Source organism: Aricia agestis, chromosome 12, assembly GCF_905147365.1.
Source record: "Aricia agestis chromosome 12, ilAriAges1.1, whole genome shotgun sequence".
Taxonomy (NCBI): domain Eukaryota; kingdom Metazoa; phylum Arthropoda; class Insecta; order Lepidoptera; family Lycaenidae; genus Aricia; species Aricia agestis.
Genome location: NC_056417.1, coordinates 9,184,453 through 9,204,055, shown reverse-complemented (window position 1 = coordinate 9,204,055; position 19,603 = coordinate 9,184,453). Strand labels below are relative to the sequence as shown.

The 19,603-nt window shown below is 35.2% G+C and overlaps 2 protein-coding genes and 2 long non-coding RNA genes across 4 annotated transcripts; 2 read left to right on the top strand and 2 right to left on the bottom strand.

Moving 5' to 3' along the window:
• The first annotated feature begins 159 nt into the window (after positions 1-159).
• LOC121732818 lies at positions 160-2,827 on the top strand. The gene is made up of 4 exons (XR_006036440.1): positions 160-345; positions 517-681; positions 2,069-2,264; positions 2,673-2,827. It is a non-coding gene; the product is annotated as an uncharacterized LOC121732818 (long non-coding RNA).
• Positions 2,828-8,228: 5,401 nt separating this feature from the next.
• LOC121732547 lies at positions 8,229-10,557 on the bottom strand. The gene is made up of 3 exons (XR_006036394.1): positions 9,868-10,557; positions 9,085-9,640; positions 8,229-8,525 (listed from the first exon to the last, which is right to left on the bottom strand). It is a non-coding gene; the product is annotated as an uncharacterized LOC121732547 (long non-coding RNA).
• Positions 10,558-14,519: 3,962 nt separating this feature from the next.
• Positions 14,520-15,106, bottom strand: LOC121732546 (ragulator complex protein LAMTOR2 homolog). Its single transcript, XM_042122470.1, has 2 exons — positions 14,907-15,106; positions 14,520-14,831 (listed from the first exon to the last, which is right to left on the bottom strand). The coding sequence occupies exons 1-2, from the start codon at positions 14,972-14,974 to the stop codon at positions 14,522-14,524; spliced, it is 378 nt and encodes a 125-aa protein (XP_041978404.1). The 5' UTR covers positions 14,975-15,106; the 3' UTR covers positions 14,520-14,521.
• Positions 15,107-16,107: 1,001 nt separating this feature from the next.
• On the top strand, positions 16,108-18,697 carry LOC121732718 (protein ANTAGONIST OF LIKE HETEROCHROMATIN PROTEIN 1-like). The gene is made up of 2 exons (XM_042122671.1): positions 16,108-16,532; positions 18,148-18,697. The coding sequence occupies exons 1-2, from the start codon at positions 16,180-16,182 to the stop codon at positions 18,695-18,697; spliced, it is 903 nt and encodes a 300-aa protein (XP_041978605.1). The 5' UTR covers positions 16,108-16,179.
• The last annotated feature ends 906 nt before the right edge of the window (positions 18,698-19,603 follow it).

Below are 19,603 nucleotides of genomic sequence, written 5' to 3'. Positions count from 1 at the left end.
TTTTTTTTTAATATTTTATTTTACGGGCCTGGATACTGGTCCTTTTAGCCCAATCGAAATTAAATACAAGTCACAAACTATATAGAAATTAGAATGCTAACGCAAATTATTAAAGTTTTTTCTCAATATTTTTAAAAAAGCTGTAAAGCGGTCCATATAAAGTACTTTTCTGAAGTAAGTCTTTCAAAGACAAGTTGTCTATGCTTAGATGGCTGTCACTGTCACTGTCATCTTTGTCCGTTATTTCACTGATTTCACTACACAACATTAGGCGTGCGATATTATGCTTTCCACATCGAAGAACCAGATGATCAAGAGTCTCCTCTTCAACGCCGCAGTCACAAAGTGAGCTATTTACCATCTTCAATTTATATAAATGAGATTTAATTTGGCAATGCCCAAATCTCATCCTGTTCATAGTAACTATGAATGATCTAGACATTTCTTTCAATTTATGGTACCACGGTTTGGCGGGCGGGACCTTTTGTATGTCATAATACCATTTTCCTTTTTCAGACGACGTTTGGGTAAAGTATGCCTTGAACAACTCTCCCAGGCAGTCTTTCATAGGAGCATGTATATCCGTATACGGTATGTGCTGTAGTTGACTGTGGTCTTCGTCTGGATCTCCTCTTGCTGCTGCATCAGTTTCTTCGTTGCCAGTTATTCCAGAGTGAGAAGGTACCCAAATGAATTTAACATTTTTACTATCAATATACATATGGTACAGAATTTGCTTAATTTTTAGTATCAAATAGTTTGTATTAAATTTTAAAACTCTATTCTTAAGTGCAGTTTAACACTTAGTGAATCAGTTAAAATCAAAAAATTGTTTTCATTAATTAAAGATATATACAACAATGCTCTATATATAGCATAACATTCAGCAGTAAATATACTACATTGATATGCTAATTTTAAACATTTTTTATTTTTTTTCTGAGGATCATAGTAGGCTGATGTAACAATATTTAAGGTTTTTGACCCATCAGTATAAATTCTGTACTCATTATCTATAGTATCGAGAAGATCATTTTGATTACTTATTTGTTGCTCACATATTGTTACATCATGCATGTAGGCATTATATTCAATATTATACATAGGCCAATGATTTTCTCTAAATATATAATTTCCAAAATTTAATTAAATATTTATCATAATTCTTAAAAGTTCTGGCAATTTTCTAGAAATAATGTTAGAAACATTGGTATATGGACCCACATTCATGCTATTTGATGGAACTATAGGAAGAATTCTTTTTAAAAGATGATCATTTTTAGAAGCAAACACCTTTAGGCAAAATCGTTCAGCTATTTTTAACCTAATGATAGTTAGTGGAGGTATGCATGCCTCGGCCTCCATAATATGTATAGGAGTAGAGCACATTGCACCGGTTATGACTCTAAGAACTTTATTTTGAATAACATCCAATTTTCTTAATAAGTTATAACTACAGTTGTAATATGCTAAGGTGCTGTAATCAAAGTGACTACGTACTAAACTCTTATATAACATGGATAAAGTTTTAGGGTCAGATCCCCAGTGTACTCCTGCTAAAGATCTAATTATGTTAAGACCTCCACAAGCTTTTTTAATTATTTGTTGTATATGATTTTCAAATTTTAACTTATTATCAAGATATATCCCCAAAAACTTTTTTTCCGAAACCCATTTGAGACTGTTGTTGTGAAGTTTAATGTTAAATAAACTTCTTGTATCTGATTTAGAGAAAATCATGGCTGTACTTTTTTCCAAACTTATCCATAACTTTAATTTTCTAGTATAGTAATTATATACTTGTTCTAATGCCTTATTCAATATATTTACAGCAATATTTACATCCTTATGACTACTATATACAACAATATCATCCGCATACTGTAGAAATTTAACATTACAACTTATGATATATTTACACAGCTGACTTGTGTATATGCTATACAACAGTGGCGAAATAGTGGCACCTTGCATTGTGCCTTTATATATATGTCTAGGTCCATGTAATATGTTATTAAATTTGACATACATTGTTCTTTTAAATAGAAATTTAAAAATCCATTCACAGACTTTTCCGGGGACACCTATATCTATCAAGACTTCAACAAGGATAGTTGGATCAACATTATCGAACGCCCCCTGGACATCAAGAAAGGCACAAACAGTGGAAGAAAATGAATGAAATGAATCTTTAATATCCCTTAATAATGCAACATAGCTTTCTACACAACTTTTACCTTTACGAAAGCCATACTGCTCCTTCGGTAAGATATTATTCGATTCAACATACCAGTCTAGTCTCACCTTAAGCATGTATTCGAATATTTTACCAACACAAGATGACAAAGATATAGGTCTATATGAGTTACATTCATTTTCCGGCTTTTCTGGTTTGAGGATTGGTATAATACATTGTGTTTTCCATGAGTTTGGTATTTGATTGTTTGTCCATAATAAATTATAAATATCTAATAAAAATTTTTGGACATCTTTATGCATGTAACCTAATATTTTGTAAGGGATATCGTCTAATCCTGGAGTAGTGTCTTTTCTAGATTTCAAAGCAAATTGAAATTCTTGCCACGTAAAAATATTACTCAAAAATATGCTACTAGAATTGCCTTCCTGGGAAAAATATGAATTTAATAAATTAATGTCTATATATTTTTCAGGTGGATCATCGGGTGCATACTTATCAAGAAAAGATGGAATCCATTCACTGTTTTTTGGTCTACTAACAGAAGAAGCTCTTTTAAATCTGCGGATATAATTCCAGATGACGGTAACAGGTGTTTGTCTATTGAATGATTCACAAAGGCTTCTCCAACCATTCTTTTTCTTTTCCCTTAATAACTTTTTTTTAATGGCATCAAATTTTTTATATTCTATGAAATTTTCTACAGATGGATGTTTTCTATAAAAATTTAGTGTAGCTTTGCTTTTTTTAACTGCTTCTAAGCATTCATTATCCCACCAAGGAACTGGTTTTTTTCTAATGGTTGGGGAAGTTATATTTAGTTTTGGAATACATAATTCTTTTACTGTATTTAATATTACACAAAATTTATTATAAGTAGTTAAAGGTTCATTGTGATCAATAGTGAATGACCTGAATGCCTTTTCTGTTTCAGACGCAAAGAGTTTCCAATCAGCCTTGTCATACAGAAATCTTTCTGTTGGTTGACCCACTTCAAAATCTTGTGGACGGAGTTCAATAACTGTAAAAGTGGGATAATGATAGCTGCCCATTGGATCATCACTAACACTCCAATGGCATAGAGGAGCGATTTGTGGGCTAACACAAGTAATGTCAATTGAAGATTGGCTATTACGTAAACTACCTACTGTTGTTGGAGCTCCCGAGTTAAGGATACATAGGTCACACTCATCTAATAAATCGTAAATGTCTGTACCTCGAGGCTTGGTTTGGAGACATCCAAAAGCAACATGATGAGCATTTAAATCTCCGGATAGTATTATCGGTTTTGGTAAATTATTAATAATTTGTTTAAGTTGTCTAGACTTAAACCGTCCTCTTCTTGGTGGACTGTAACTACATAAGATAGACAAATTACCAATATCAGTTTTAAGAACTATAGCTGCAGATTGTAAATCTTCATAAAAAGGCAGATTGACAGTAATGTATTTGAAATTATTCCTAATGAGTATGCCAACTCCACCACGGCCATTAAGGCCATGTTGATAAATAAAATTGTAACCTGCTATTTTAAAATTATGATTTTGTTTTAAATGTGTTTCATTTAACAAACATATATCAATGTCATTTTGCTCTAAAAAAGTAATAAGAAGAGGTTTTTTACTATTAAGATTTTCAACGTTAAATTGACATATTTTTAAAAAATTACTATCCATGTTTAAGGTTATTTAATAATTCTTCCTTTATTACAGATGTTGTCATTTTTTTATTACTGTTACTTAAATTTACCAATGTTGCTACTAAAGACTTTAAAATATTATCGCTTTTTAATATACCTTGCATTAATTCCTCATTAGTTATCTCACGTTTTTTAGATGGTAATGCCGGGAAATCAGTGCTGTAATGTGCCAAACTGTAAGTGTGGTCAGTGTTTTTAGTCACATTTGCGTATGCCATTTTATTTTGTTTTTCCACTATTTTCTTTTGCTTAACCGGACAATTTCTAGATATAGCAAGATGTGGTCCACCACAGTTGGCACAATGCAGTGCCTGATCATCAGGGCATTGAGAATAATGATGTTCCTTAGAACAAATCGAACATTTTTGGACACATTTACATATTTTAGCATGGTGATTAAATTTAAAGCATTTGTAGCATTGCAGCAAAGGAGGGTTATATTCATATACTTTATAATTAAAAATATCTAATGACACAGATTGAGGTAATATATTCGAGAGAAATGTAACAGAAACCGTTTGAAACGGTTTTACTTTACCATTTACTTTTTTGGTAAACCTTCTCACTCCAATAATTTCGGATGATGAAGTTAACTTTTTGAAGAGGTCTTCATTGCTTATCTTAGTTGGTACATACCGTAATACACCGATTTTTTCAATGCTCTTAGCTGGGATAAATGCTTTTAAATTATTCTTGCAATGGAAGGCTTCATTCAGTAAGTAATTATTAGCATAACTTGCCTGGGAGAATGATATTGCTATTTTATTAGCTGCTACTCGTTTTATTCCAGTCATTCCTTTGATTTCTTCTTTGAAGATGGATGTTAGTGTAAGTGGATTTTTGTTGCCGATATTGCTATCGGCCTGGGTAGATTCGGTATATACTATGTACTCCTGAGAGTGGGACTTCTCCGGGAACAAGCGTCTGTAGCCGGGTTTGCTATAGGGGATGTAAAATGACTCCTCAAGAACATCCCTGTCTTCGTCAGTATCAGGCCCTCGCGGCCTTTTTCTACCGGGTTTCCCAGGGGCTGTCCCCCCAGGATCCTCCATTTCAACGTCTATTATTCCACCGTTTTGCGCTGTTTTCCTATTAAAATTCTTTATAAAAACTATTTTAAATAATTTCGCAAAAGTTGAAAAAATACGCTTCTCTTTTTAAAAAGCCCGCCAACTTTTTCCAATTTGACACCTAATACTAAATATTGCCAGATCTAAAAAATTAAGAAAAATATTTTTCCAAAATTTAATTTTGACTGGTAGGTAACTAAGTACCGCTGGGCCATCGCTGGAGTGGGCACTGACTCTTGCTCTTAAGGGGGATATTAGATTATCATATATATTGGATCCGAGATCATTGAGTCAATGATATTGGATAATGCAATATAGACATATGATTCATTTCATCCTTGATCATAGATTTTTGACATTTGCTGAGAGTTGAATCCAATACGGTCATAGAAATAGGTGCTGCCAGATATTTAATATAAAAAAGAGTTTTTAATTTCTTGTTCGATAATATGTTTCAAATAATGTAATGTAATTATTTTTCTAATTATATACTTGGATAATCTTGCTGAAATAACAAAAAACAAGCCATATTAAAAATGACGATGTCTTTTGACAAATCGAATTCTCTGAGATCTATACTCCACTTAGGCTAACTTGTCGCTAGCGGTCATTGACTCCCTGTCAAAAACTTGTCATTTTCCATATAAACTGCGATTGACAATGAAGTGTCAGATATTGTTTATCGTGGTTTTATATGGAAAATGACAAGTTTTTGACTGGGAGTCAACGACCGCTAGCGACAAGCTAGCCCGAGTGGAGTATAGTAACCCTGACGTCAATACCTGTCAGCGTTAGCGCTCTCCATTGGCTATTGAAACCACATATGACGTAAAATAGGATCAATGAAATATGATAATGTAATACGCAGATATGATCAAATGATCATATATATTGGATCCTATACAGGTGTAACAAAAACTAGTGATAATACTTTAGGGTGTGTACGTGTTCCTTGTAGAGACTTCACTGTGAAAGTAGCAGCGATTGAAAGACCAAAATTTTTTTTCACTTTTGTATGGGGAAACTCGTGACGCTCGGGTCCTTGCCCATACAAAAGTGAAAAAAAAAATTGGTTTTTCAGAGCTGCTACTTTCACAGTGAACTCTCTACAAGGAACACGTACACACCCTCAAGTATTATCACTTATTTTTGTTACACACTGTATATGATCATAGAAATGATCCAATATAAATGAAAATGTAATACCCCCTTAGCCACAGACTACTTAACCCTCCGTGTACTAGGTGACTAATCTCACCATGCTATACTAGGTGGGGTGTGACATACCCCAACAATAAAAGGCAGTTAAATCTGAAAAATTGTTCCATAAGGCTGGTTTTATAGTTAAGGCTGGTTTTATAGTTACGCGTTTCGCAGCGCCGTTGGAGCGCGCGCGTTCAAAGCTGTAAGGCTGGTTTTATAGTTATGCGTTTCGCAGCGCCGTTGGAGCGCGCGCGTTCAAAGCTGTAAGGCTGGTTTTATAGTTAAGCGTTTCGGCAGCGCCGTTGGAGCGCCGCGCGTTCGAAGATGTATGGGGGTAGTAGTTGCGTTTCTAAGTCGCGCGCTTGAGCAGCGCCGTTCGTCCATACGTTTGTTACAGCTTTGAACGCGCGCGCTCCAACGGCGCTGCGAAACGCATAACTATAAAACCAGCCTAACAAACGTATGGACGAACGGCGCTGCTCAAGCGCGCGACTTTAAAACGCTACTACTACCCCCATACATCTTCGAACGCGCGGCGCTCCGACGGCGCTGCCGAAACGCTTAACTATAAAACCAGCCTAACAAACGTATGGACGAACGGCGCTGCTCAAGCGCGCGACTTTAAAACGCTACTACTACCCCCATACATCTTCGAACGCGCGGCGCTCCGACGGCGCTGCCGAAACGCGTGACTGTAAAACCAGCCTAAGCGTTTCGGCAGCGCCGTTGGAGCGCCGCGCGTTCGAAGATGTATGGGGGTAGTAGTTGCGTTTCTAAGTCGCGCGCTTGAGCAGCGCCGTTCGCCCGTATGTTCGTTACATCTTAGAACGCGCGCGCTCCAACGGCGCTGCGAAACGCTTAACTATAAAACCAGCCTAAGATTGTAAAATAATAATTAATATATTTAAATATCTAATAATTAATTGGTTTAGGTAAAATAAATTCAATTTTACATTATATTTTATAAGCAAAATTACAAAAACTTGACTTTTTCTTCAAACTGTAAACTATGCAATATTTTCTTTAGTACAAAAATAAAATGGAACCAATTACAATCAATTTTTTCTCAATTTCTAAGACTATAGTAGGTATACCTAGTGTTAACCTATTTATAATACTAATCAATTTAAAATAAACAATATGAAATAGAAAGCGCGGGAATCTCCAAAAAGGGCGGTCGTGTTTTTTCTGGAAAAATGTAATTTTTCGAATTATTCATTGTAAATATCTTAGTTAGTTAGTTTTCTTTTTATATTTATTTAGTTTCTTTTAGTTTTTATTGTTTTCTGCGCATTTTGGTAAGTCTCTTGTATATAGTATTTTGTAAATATGGATGTGGACCCGGGGGGGCCGGAGTGCCCCCCTGCTGGCCAATTTATAACTGTTCAGACAACAGAAATTAATGATTCTTCTATAGACACTGACTCTTCGATTAATAATAATTCATCTTCAAACCGCAAACGCCCTGCAACATCCAGACGAATTTGCAGAAAATGTAATAAGAAAATTAAGAAAAATCCTAATAAAACTAAACCAGATATCAACTGCCTGTGTTTAAGTGATACAGAAAACAAAGAAAGCTTAAATAATATCCAAGAAACACAAGGAGTTGGTATTATAGAGAAACATCAGGGCTTGACTAATCTCCGTGTTAGTCGTTTATTGTACACAGACACTGACTCTACACCCTACATAGTACATATTCAAAAGGAGATTTCAACTTCTAACGGAAATTGCTCCTTACATCCTGTAGAATTTGGTCGTTTTCTTAAAAATAATAATATAAAAAATGTGGAGAACGGCAGCCTTAAAAGGATTGGCAGAAATAGATTATCATTATCCTTCTCAGTGTTTTCTGATGCCAATAATTTTATTAATAATGAAAATTTAAAGCAGAATAATTACAAGGTTTTCCTTCCTTCTTTCCAAGTTTGTCGAGTAGGCTTGGTTCGAGGTATACCAGCAGATTGGACTGAGGATGACATTCTGGCTAACGTTACTCTGCCTTATGGTTGTGGGGAAATTTTAAAATTAAGACGTTTAAAGAAAAAAAGTGTTGTAAATAATACTGCACAGTTTGTTAATACTGAGTCAGTAGTTTTTACATTTGATGGCCAAACATTACCTAAAAGAATTTTTATATGCTATAACTCTTTGCCTGTTGACTTATACATTTACCCTACCATACAGTGTTACAATTGCTGTAGGTATGGGCATGTTAAGTCACAGTGCAGATCGACTCCCAGATGTTTTCGTTGTGGTCAGAGTCACTCGGGTGACAAATGTTCAGTAGATGAGGATTCTGTGTTTTGTTGTTTATGCCAAGCTTCCCATATAGCTACTAGTAAGAATTGCCCTGAGTTTCACAGACAAAAATCAATTAAAGAATCCATGGCTCACAAAAATTTATCATATGCTGAAGCTTCAAAACTCCACCCTCCTATCTCAAAACTGTATTCAACTGTTTTATCTTCTCCTAGTTCTCCACCAGCTTTCATAAACCAACAAAAACAAAATTTACCCAGAAATAACTCTGTAAATAAAACAACCACAGAATCATACAAGAAAACTGTGTTTAGACAACCTAGGACACCACCTAAGACAATAAGTGGATATGATAAAACAGCCCATTTAAATTTAATTAAAGACTATAATCCACCAATGGGTTCAAATGGTTCAGCATTAATAGCAAACAGCGACAATAATATTTCAGTACCGGAATTGATATCAGCTATATTAAGTTACTTAACTCAATCAAATATTATATCTACATCAGTCACACCGTCCAACGTAGCCTCTATTAATAGTACCAAGCCTAAAACCATCTCCCATTATGGATTATCTGATCCAATGGAACTGTCGCAGTGCAGCGAGCAAAAAAAGTGAAATTACTCATTTAATAAACAAATATAAACCAATTGTCTTTGCTCTTCAAGAAACATGGCTCAAGCCAGATTCTCTTTTTAAGATTCCTGGCTATACCTGTATAAGAGAGGACAGATCCGATGGGTTTGGCGGTACCGCTTTACTCATCAACCATCATCATTCATATGTACATATTTCACTTCCATTACATAATCCCAATGTCTCTATAATTGCTGCATCTGTAAATAACATCTGTTTTGTGTCATTGTATATTCCTCATCCATCCTATTCTATATTTTTAGAAATTAGAAATTTAATAAGCAATTTACCAAAACCTTTTATAATTCTTGGTGATTTTAATGCTCAACACTTGTCTTGGGGTAGCAGTAATAATAATCAATGGGGTTTCGAAATATTAGATTTATTAGATTTCCACAAGTTATGCATTCTCAATACAGGGTTTCCAACGAGGCATACTGCACCCAATGAGGGTTATAGTGCTCCCGATTTATCTATTTGTACTTCAAATCTATCATCTCTTTTACATTGGTCAGTTTTATCATATAGTCACGGTAGTGATCACTTTCCCATTCTCATTTCTCTCCCCTGTAAAAATAAAAATCAGAATCATCCTACTAATTCTTCATCATTAAAATATAATTTAAAAAATGCAGAATGGAAAAAGTTTCATCATGCACTAGAAAATAAACTGTCTCTTCTTCCTAGTATATCACCAGGAAATGAGTCTGTTTGTGCTGCTGCTTTAGCATCTGCTTTAATCAAATCTGCAGATGAAACTCTTCCTATTAAGAAGACATCTAAGCAATACATACCATCACCTCCTTGGTGGGACATTGACTGTTCAGCCGCTATAAATAAAAGAAAACAGGCTGAAAGAAATTATAACAATAATTCTACATATGAAAACTACACTATATATTGTAAATCTGTTAACGACGCGAAAAAATTATTTAAGAAAAAGAAGTCCGCAAGCTGGAAAAAGTTTTGCGAATCTATTAGCCCGGACACACATGCTTCCATAGTTTGGAACAATATTAGAAGGTATAGGTCTGCATACAAGCCCCCTTTTCACCCTATGCCAGACTCTCTAGCCAATGATTTTTTAAAGAGATTAGCACCTCCCTCTGTGTCACTTCTCCGTCCATCACCTTTAGGCGAAGTTAACCTTAAAGACCTTAATGCGCTCTTTTCACTTCAAGAGCTAAAAGGTGTTGTCTCAAACTTAAATGATTCGGCTCCTGGCATGGACGGAATTCCATATTCCTTTTTTAAACACGCTTCCGACGAAGTTTTATGTTATTATTTGGATTTAGTTAATTCTATGTTGTTGACAGGCAATATCCCAGATTCATGGAAAACCCAGAAGGTTATTCCCATTTTAAAACCCGGTAAATCTCCCTCTTCTGCTTCCTCCTATCGTCCCATAGTTCTATCGTCAGTGTTACTAAAAATTTCAGAACATCTTGTAAAGAATCGCTTAGAATGGTATGTTGAAAAATATAACCTCATATCGAAAAGTCAATATGGATTCCGCAAAGGAAAAGGTACTATAGATAATATCGCACTTCTTACCACAGATATTCGTATCGCTTTTACAGAAAACAAATCTGTTTTAGCTGTTTTTTTAGATGTAAATGCAGCATATGATAACGTAAGAATAGATATACTCCGACGAAAGCTACATTTATTAGGTGTTCCCATAACATTAAGTAATTTTATCATAAACATATTACTTGAAAGATTTATTGCTCTGCCTTTGCAAAATGAAACGTCAACAGAATTGCGGGTTGTAGATAAAGGGCTTCCCCAAGGCGCAGTAATAAGTCCACCTTTGTACAATATTTATACATCAGATTTAGAGGAAGCAGTTATTGGCGAGACTTCAGATTTGGAAACAGATATAGAGTATGTAGATGATGAATTATATCTTTTGCAATACGCCGATGATTTAGCAATTTATATCATAGACCAATCCATTGAAAGAGCCTCTATTCGATTATCGCGCTGTCTAGCAAGACTAAAAATATGGTTAGATGCAAATGGATTAGATCTTTCAGTTAATAAAAGTACCGCTGTTCTATTTACTCGTATGCGCTTACCTCCGCCTGTGGTGGTAAAATATAATGGAATGCAAATTCCAGTCGACAAGGAGGCAAAGTTTTTAGGGGTAATTTTAGACTCAAAACTCAATGGTAATGCTCATAATGAGTATGTTGCGTCTAAGTGTGAACGCACTTTAAACATAATAAGGTGCCTATCAGGAGTGTGGTGGGGTTCTCATCCGTTTAACTTAAAATTACTGTATAACGCATTGATTAGAAGTGTGTTAGATTATGGAACATTCCTTCTTGAACCCTGTAATGTAGCTGGTTTCAAACAGTTAGATAAGATTCAAGCAAAAGCTATGAGAATCATTTGTGGAGCCATGGCTTCCTCCCCAATAAATGCATTACAGGTAGAATGTGGTGAACCACCGCTCTACCTCAGGCGACAATATCTGGCTGACAAGTTTTTCATTCGCTGTTTGCAATTTTCAAACCATCCTCTTATTCCGAAACTGAAAAAACTGTTAGATTTAGTAAACAAGGATAATTTTTGGCTACACAAATCTCGCCCTTGCTTAGTAAATAGTTATGTGCGATACTCATTCCTTGACGCCCCTACACTTAGATTACCGGTGTATCCTTTGTTTCAATCTTCCTTTGATTCCCTTATTTTGGATCCGGATATCCGTTACGACATAGGTATAAAAAAATCAGATAAGTATTATGCAAAACCATTTTTCAATTATTTAACAACCAATAATTGGGAAGGCTGGCATCACATTTACACAGATGCCTCTAAAATATCAATCGTTAATAATAATTGTGTTGGAGTTGGTATATACCATCTCCAATACAACATAGTCCAAAAAGTCAAATTTCCGCCGCAAACTTCCGTATTCACTGGGGAATGTTATGGCCTATTTAAAGCGGTCGACTACATTTTACTAGCGAAACTTAATAAAACTGTCATTTTTACCGATTCTTTAAGTGCCCTTCAAGCATTAAATGGATTTACGTTTAAGTCAAAATGTTTTCCCATAATAATTCAAATTAGAAACCTTTTGCAGAAATGTATTGTTGCTAACTTATCTGTTACGTTTGTCTGGATACCGAGTCATTGCGGCATTCTTGGAAATGAAAAAGCGGATGCTTTGGCCAAAGATGCTGCTTTTAGTGGAGATGTTTTTCCGTATATGAATTACTGTCATGACTTGCCTTCCCTTGCTAAGAACTTTCTCCAACAGGATTGGAGTAAGGACTGGGCACGAACGAGTCATAAAAAAGGTGTACAATATAGGCTAATACAACCTGAGATTCAATTCAGACCTTGGTTTTTCAAAATTAAATTATCAAAAAGCACAACTTCTTCTTTAATAAGAATGAGGTTAGGACATGTCCTGACTCCGGCCCACCTAAAAAGGATACGAATTCGCAACAATGATGCTTGCGATTGCGGTTTGGAAGTGGGTGATTTGAATCATATTATTCTTTCCTGTCCTCTGTATGACCACTCCTACCTTTATGATAGTCTCTCCTCTATGTCTATACCCTTTCCTACTTCCGTACCAACTTTATTAAATTCATGTAACAAATTAGTTTATTCATGTTTATCTCAATATTTACGTAGCAACTCCATTAACCTTTAGTATATTATTATACCTTGTAGTGAAACTTCCTAACTAGATCCGAAATCCTGAATTCCGTACTTATTTTGCTTTTCCACCGCCTATTCCCTACCTTTGTATATGGCAAAGTACACCGCCAGTGTCAGTGCCAAAAACAAAAAAAAAAAAAAAAAAAAAATATGAAATAGATCTTGGTCACTTAAAGTTTCCGTAATATTGACAGTTATTTAGACACAAACATTAGTATGTAAAATATACAGGACATTTTATATTTTTTGTAAATGTGCCCAGTATTCCTACTTATATTAGTATAGGCCATATCCAGTATCACTGATTTGATCTTCATTACCAGCCGATTCTTGTTCGGAACTCATTAGCTCAGCGTCACAATCATCATCATCTTCAGTCAGTGCTCGTAAAATATATTTTTTTCTATAACCGAGACATTTTTAGCAAAAGTTATACCAGAAAATAATATTTCATCAAGTTAAACACCAAATTAAACATATAAATAAGTAAATAAACACAAAAGAAGTTACACTTACTTTTTTAGCTACGTGCTGTACTAGGTGGGGTATGTGATACCCCAGCGCACTTTAAGCACATGTAACAGAATTGGTGATAGACATAGGACTGAATATTTGGTAGGAATTAAAGCAGCAACGTCTTATTTGCAGCTATTGAGGAAACCAACTCGCATACTTTTTTGGTTTAAAAATGCTATTAATTTTTTTTGCGCTAGGGTATGTCATACCCCACCTCGTACACGGAGGGTTAAGGATACTACTCAGTACTCTCTCAGCAATACCTTAAATCTGTGTCATAGAGTAACTTATATGTAGGTACCATAGATATAATATATACTTATGTCTATGGTAGGTACACTATATTTTATAATAATATTATGGCCTACTCAAGTCGCAATTCTTGTGGCCTGCCTTACATTTAGTAAATAATATTTTGTTTGGTGTTCCACACTAACATAGAGATACAAAGGCAGAGCAAGATTTCCTTTTTCTTAAATTGTTAAACCAATGATTTAGAATCCTGAAAACCAGATCTAAAGTTGTGTTTTATGCAGTTTTTAAGTAATAACTTTTTTCCTTAGTAAATAAAACAGCAATTCAACCTATCATTGTATAATAGGTATCTTTACTAAACATAGTGACAACTTAAAAAGCATAAGAAAAGACATAAAAAGTTTTATTACCATAAATACTAATAAACATTTAGGCACTTAAGGGTACAAAAATTGTAATGTACAGTTACATAAAAGTGACCTATTAAATAATACAATAATAATAATAATGTCTATGGACGCTTCACACCACGTCGGTCTGGCCCCGTGGTAAGTACCTGAAGGACTTGTGTTTAGGGTACCAGACAACGGAAATATATTTAATTCTTTTATACTATACATATATTTAAGATTTTTATTATATTATACACATATTTAATACACATCCATGACCCAGGAACTTTGAAAACTTTTTGTTCCGTCGGCGGGATTTGAACCCGCGACCCCCCGCTTGAGCTACCAACGCGATCACCACTGAGCCACAGAGGTCGTCATAACAATAATTCACACCTTTATAAAAATACAAAACATTATATAAAGCTATAATATTGAAGTATTTTTGGTATCCATTATAATGAAGCACAAAAGGAATTATGTATAGAAACAGAGGACAGAATAACATTGATATTATAATTTTTTTACCTATAAGGAGAAAAAAATAGAATCATATCATATTTAATATAAGTATTATCTAATTAATAAACTATAAGTAAATAATTTATGAGCTTGCTACTTGTTTTAATGGACCTTCTAAGTATTGTGCAATTGCATTAATCTTTTCTTTTAAAATACCAAACCCCACAGTTTCCTTAGCGTATAAACAGAGTAGTAAATTCGCCACTTGTGTCACAGCAATTTTGCCATTGAGACAATCCACTAATATAAGATGTAGTTTGTCTTCTTTAAAAACATTTCTGCCATGTTTTTCATAAGCTGACCAAACATTGCTAGCAATAGCAGCGGTGACTCTAGCATCCTTATCGTTGTACCCAGAATATGCAAGAAGAGCGCCTTGGTGGTTTAGTAACCTGTAAATACCATATTAAGTAAGAAGCTATCAAATGAGAAAGAAACACAAAATGCAATAGGTAATATTATTTTACAATGTATTTTCTACTCCTCCAGTGTTAGCTTGGCTTAAGACTTGCGTCAGAGCTTTCGGTTTCAACATTTTAACTTTTTTGTTGGACCAGCAATTTCAACCACTCAATTTTTTGGTATTTTTTATTATATTTCGACGAAACAAATAATAATTTGATTTGTATTTTTGTGATTCATGCTCAGATTCACGGATAGTTTAGATGGCAAATGTGAAATCAGAAATTGTCAGAAATGTTAATTCAGGGTTGCCAGATGCAATTTTACCATTTCCCCCAAACTAATTTTTATATTTCCCCAAAATGATATGTTGTCAAAAAAATTATCCTTAATATTATAGAAAAAAACCAAATATAAAATTGAAACTTCTTTTATTCGATGAAATTAGATACAGAAAAAATGAGACTGAAGAAGTACTTAATACTTTTACCAACCACTCAGTGAGTGTGAACCAATCAGTGAGGGCAGCCGTGCAGTCCAGCAGTGAATGGGTCCTTTAAGACACTTCTCACTCTCATAATATGGTCGGTGGTTTTCGTGAGCATTCTATTTCGGAGTTTATTTTTGACGATATTCCTCACCGAAAACGCCCGTTCAACAGCAGCATATTTAGTAGTTTCGATCACTTGACAGTTAAACAGATACACAACACAGGGTGTCTCGCTCGACCAAAGAGACAATTTTTTTACGCACTTGACTAAACAAACCAAAACAAACAACCAACAAACCCAGCCAGAGACAGGCAGTAAAAGGGCCCATTCACGGCAGGACCAAAGAGAATGTCATATACTACGTGCACGACAGTCCTGCTTTGAATGGGCCTCACTGATTGGTTCATACTCGGTGTTGCCGCCCGGAAACACCGAGTATGTGAGGCCCATTCACTGCAGGACTGCTGTGCAGTCCTGCCGTGAATGGGCCCTTTCACGGACAAGACAGAATCAGTCATAGACTAGCTAGACATTTTTTTAAATGGCTCTAAATTCTTGCATATTTGCCAGGATGTTGTTATGTTTTTTAGAAGTGCTAACCCCAAAAAATCCCCATAGTGTATTTATTTTCCCCAAAAATTCGCCTAGAGTCAAAGTTTTCCCCAGAATTGCGAAAAAAACCCCCAATCTGGTAATGCTGAATGCCATTGTCAGTGTCATCGAACGACGAAACGTCATTGTTTTTTTTAAAACGTCATAGAGAAAAATAAGGCTGCCTACGCACTGGCGACCATAGACGCGGCCAGGCCGCCGCGGCCATGGTCGCCGGTGCGTAGGCAAGCGCGACATGTGGACGGCCGAAAAATTTGCAGTCGACTTCCAAGGGTGTGTCAAGATGGACGTGCAGAAGATAATCACGCTAACTGTGCTTGTGTATTTACTACGAAAACGAAAACGGAAGATTTCACGTAAAAGACAGTTTTGGGTGCATCCATTACTTTGCGAGAGAAAGACTAAAGGATTATATTATACTTATTTTTTGGATTTAAAAATGTATGAGAAGAGATTCTTTAATTACATGAGAATGTCAACGAATACTTTTAACCTGTTACTGGATACAATAAAACCAAAAATTACTGGAACTGGTAACAACTATCGGAAATGCATTCCAGCAGAAGAAAAATTAGTAATAACAATAAGGTAAGCTTTTTCTTTTTTAAATACAGAATGTTTAAAAAATACGTGATATATTTTAAAGGGTGTTTCGGAATGGAGTATTGTGTACAGGAAAAATAAAAATAATGTGATAGGGCATTTTTTTTACTTAAACTGCTAAATGGATTTTTTTGTAAATTTGAATTATACAAGACTCGATTCTGAATCAACCTAAACCACCACTGTTGTGTTTTTCACAACAACCTGTATAATTCATTGACCAAGGTTTTGCCACTTTAAAAAATTTATGAACTATTGTTCAGTAGTATTCTACTTTACGACTTTGAAAAGGAGAGGAAAAGGGCTTGCTTATAACATGTTTTTAAATATTAAAAAACTGAAGTAGATAATCAAATTATTTGTATTTTCATAACTTAAAAAATGGCAATTGTGAACAATTAATCATTCAAATTGGGAAATATGTCTATCATTTCTGAATTTTGAGAAATATCAGAATAATGAGTATGAGTATCGCTGTAATTTGAATCATCTGATATCCTGTTGGTAGTAGAATAACCTGAATAACTTGGTCGATGCGGGTCATATTCTTGGTCGTTAAGAGTATTGAAATTACTTGAATAGTTTATGCGCGCTGTTGTAGGTGTACAGTTCGGTTGGTATTTTTCTATAATTTCCATGATTTCCATTTTCGCTTTGGTCTTCATTGCAGCAGGGATTGTTTGAAATCTTTCGAGGAGGGATAAAAGAAACAGTCTGTCACAATTTGAATCATTCTGTGTAGTCGCTATGGTCTTATGCAGAACTGAAATTAGAGGGTCTGTATCGGTTTCTTCGTTTGGTATTTTTTTCTTCCTTTTTGTTCTAAGCGACTTTGATGCAGACTGTTGAGTCTCAAGATCAGAAGATCTTGCACTTTCATTTTCTTGACTTGCCTCTTCGAGACTATTTTCTGTTGCGTTTGTGTCCAGCACTGATTTCAAAAACAGTAATTGGTTGAAATAGGTGTATTGTGATTTACGTTTTGCAGCAGAACCACAGTGTTGCCAGACGGCCAACTCGGTTTCTCCCCAAGTGTTCCCCGAAATCCCCCCAAAATTCGGGATTTTAAGAAAAATCCCCCCACAAATCATAAAAGAAAAAATTTGTTCATTATGAATGGGAATTTCACAAATGGATACGATGAATGTACACTATTTCTGCAATAGCGTCCAATCTTTATAGAATCAGCATCTTCTCGAGCTCCTTGATCATTTTTATGGTTCCGTAAGTCGTAACCAAAGGGTAAAAACGGGCCCATAGTACTTAGATTTCGCCGTCTGTTCCCAGATTTTTTCCTCCAACAATCCCCCCAAAAAATTGTTCCCCCCAATTTTCCCCCATCACCTAAAAAAACCCCCCAAATTTGGGGTGATTCCCCCCAATCTGGCATCACTGCAGAACCACTTTTGACATCTTTTCTTAAAGATGTCAAAATGACGGCGCAGCTCTCTTGTGAAACAGTCTCTAAGGTTTTTCCATAGACATAATATATACTGGTTTTTCCATCTTTTTTGGAGAGTAATGCCTGTAAATCAATAAATAAATGTAGTACATATTACAAAACTAATATTATGTTTATTAATGTGAATTTTATTTTCAGGTATTTGGCTACTGGGTGTTCTTTATCTCATATAAGTCATGAATACCGTATAGAGCTTCCTACAGTATCGGAAATAGTATTTGATGTTTGTGAAGCAATATGGGAGATATTAAAACCAATTGTGATGCCACAATTGACCAGAGATAAGTGGATTCAAACGGCTGAAGGTTTTCAAAAATACGCCCAATTTCCTAATTGCATCGGAGCCATCGACGGCAAGCACATTAGAGTTATCAAACCACAACATTCGGGATCTCTTTATTACAATTACAAGAATTATTTTTCAATCGTGTTACTTGCAATATGTGATGTAAATTATAAATTTCTTTACGTAGATATTGGAGCATACGGCAAATGCAGTGATTCGTCAATTTACAAAGACTCTGTATTTTATCATAGGCTTTTAAATAATGATCTCGATATTCCGAGCAATAACCCCATCAAAGAAAATGGCCAATCAATGCCGTTCGTTTTAGTGGGTGATGAGGCGTTTTCACTATCGGAACATATGATGCGTCATGCGACCGTATGCTGGGAGAAACTTGAATAATGTAAAGACTAATTTTAATTATCGACTATCCCGTGCCCGCCGCTATATTGAATGTACATTTGGAATATTAGCCAATAAATGGCAGATTCTTCACCGACCCCTAAACGTCAAGAAAGAATTTGCAGTTGTGATTTTAAAAGCTCTATGTGTGCTTCATAATTTTGTGCGAGAAAGAGACGGATATGATTTCAAGGACACGTTAACTGTACCAGAGGCTTTATTAGAAATACCTGCATGTTTACCTAATAGAGCAAATAGAACATCAACCGAATATCGAGATATTATATTCGCAAACTACTTCAGTACCGATGGTCGCTTGCCCTGGCACAATTTGTAAATATATGGGTGCGTACCTACGACGGCTGCTCAGTTTGTGCGTTGAGGCACTTGCTCGCCGCGAGCCGCCATTGCGCGCCGTAAACAAAATGGCGTCGAACGCACATGCGGTATGAGTAATCTTTTTAAAAAGTTATTCCAATCATTACGAAAACCTGGGAAATTTTAGCAAATAATTGTCAAAACTCATGTGCAAAGCGAAAAATAGTAGAAATAAAATAGTTATACTTTTGACAATTACCTATTTGCTAAAATTTCTTAGATTTTGAATGAACGGAACAACTTAAAAAAAAAAATCACTCATGTCACATATACGTGTCGAATGCTACTACAGCACCTGCTGCGTTTATTGTAATTTGTAGTTCATCGCATTATTAATTTACTTAGGCATAATAAAATAAAATACTAACCAAGTTCTGCCTTTTCTTTATCTTCCATGGATTCACCGCCAAATATATCGACCACTTCAAGCCACAACTGCCGCTTAACATCTTTATTGGAGTAATCATTTGATGCTAAATCCCATAAACCTCTTCTATTTTCAACTTCAATTATGAACCTTTCCGTGTC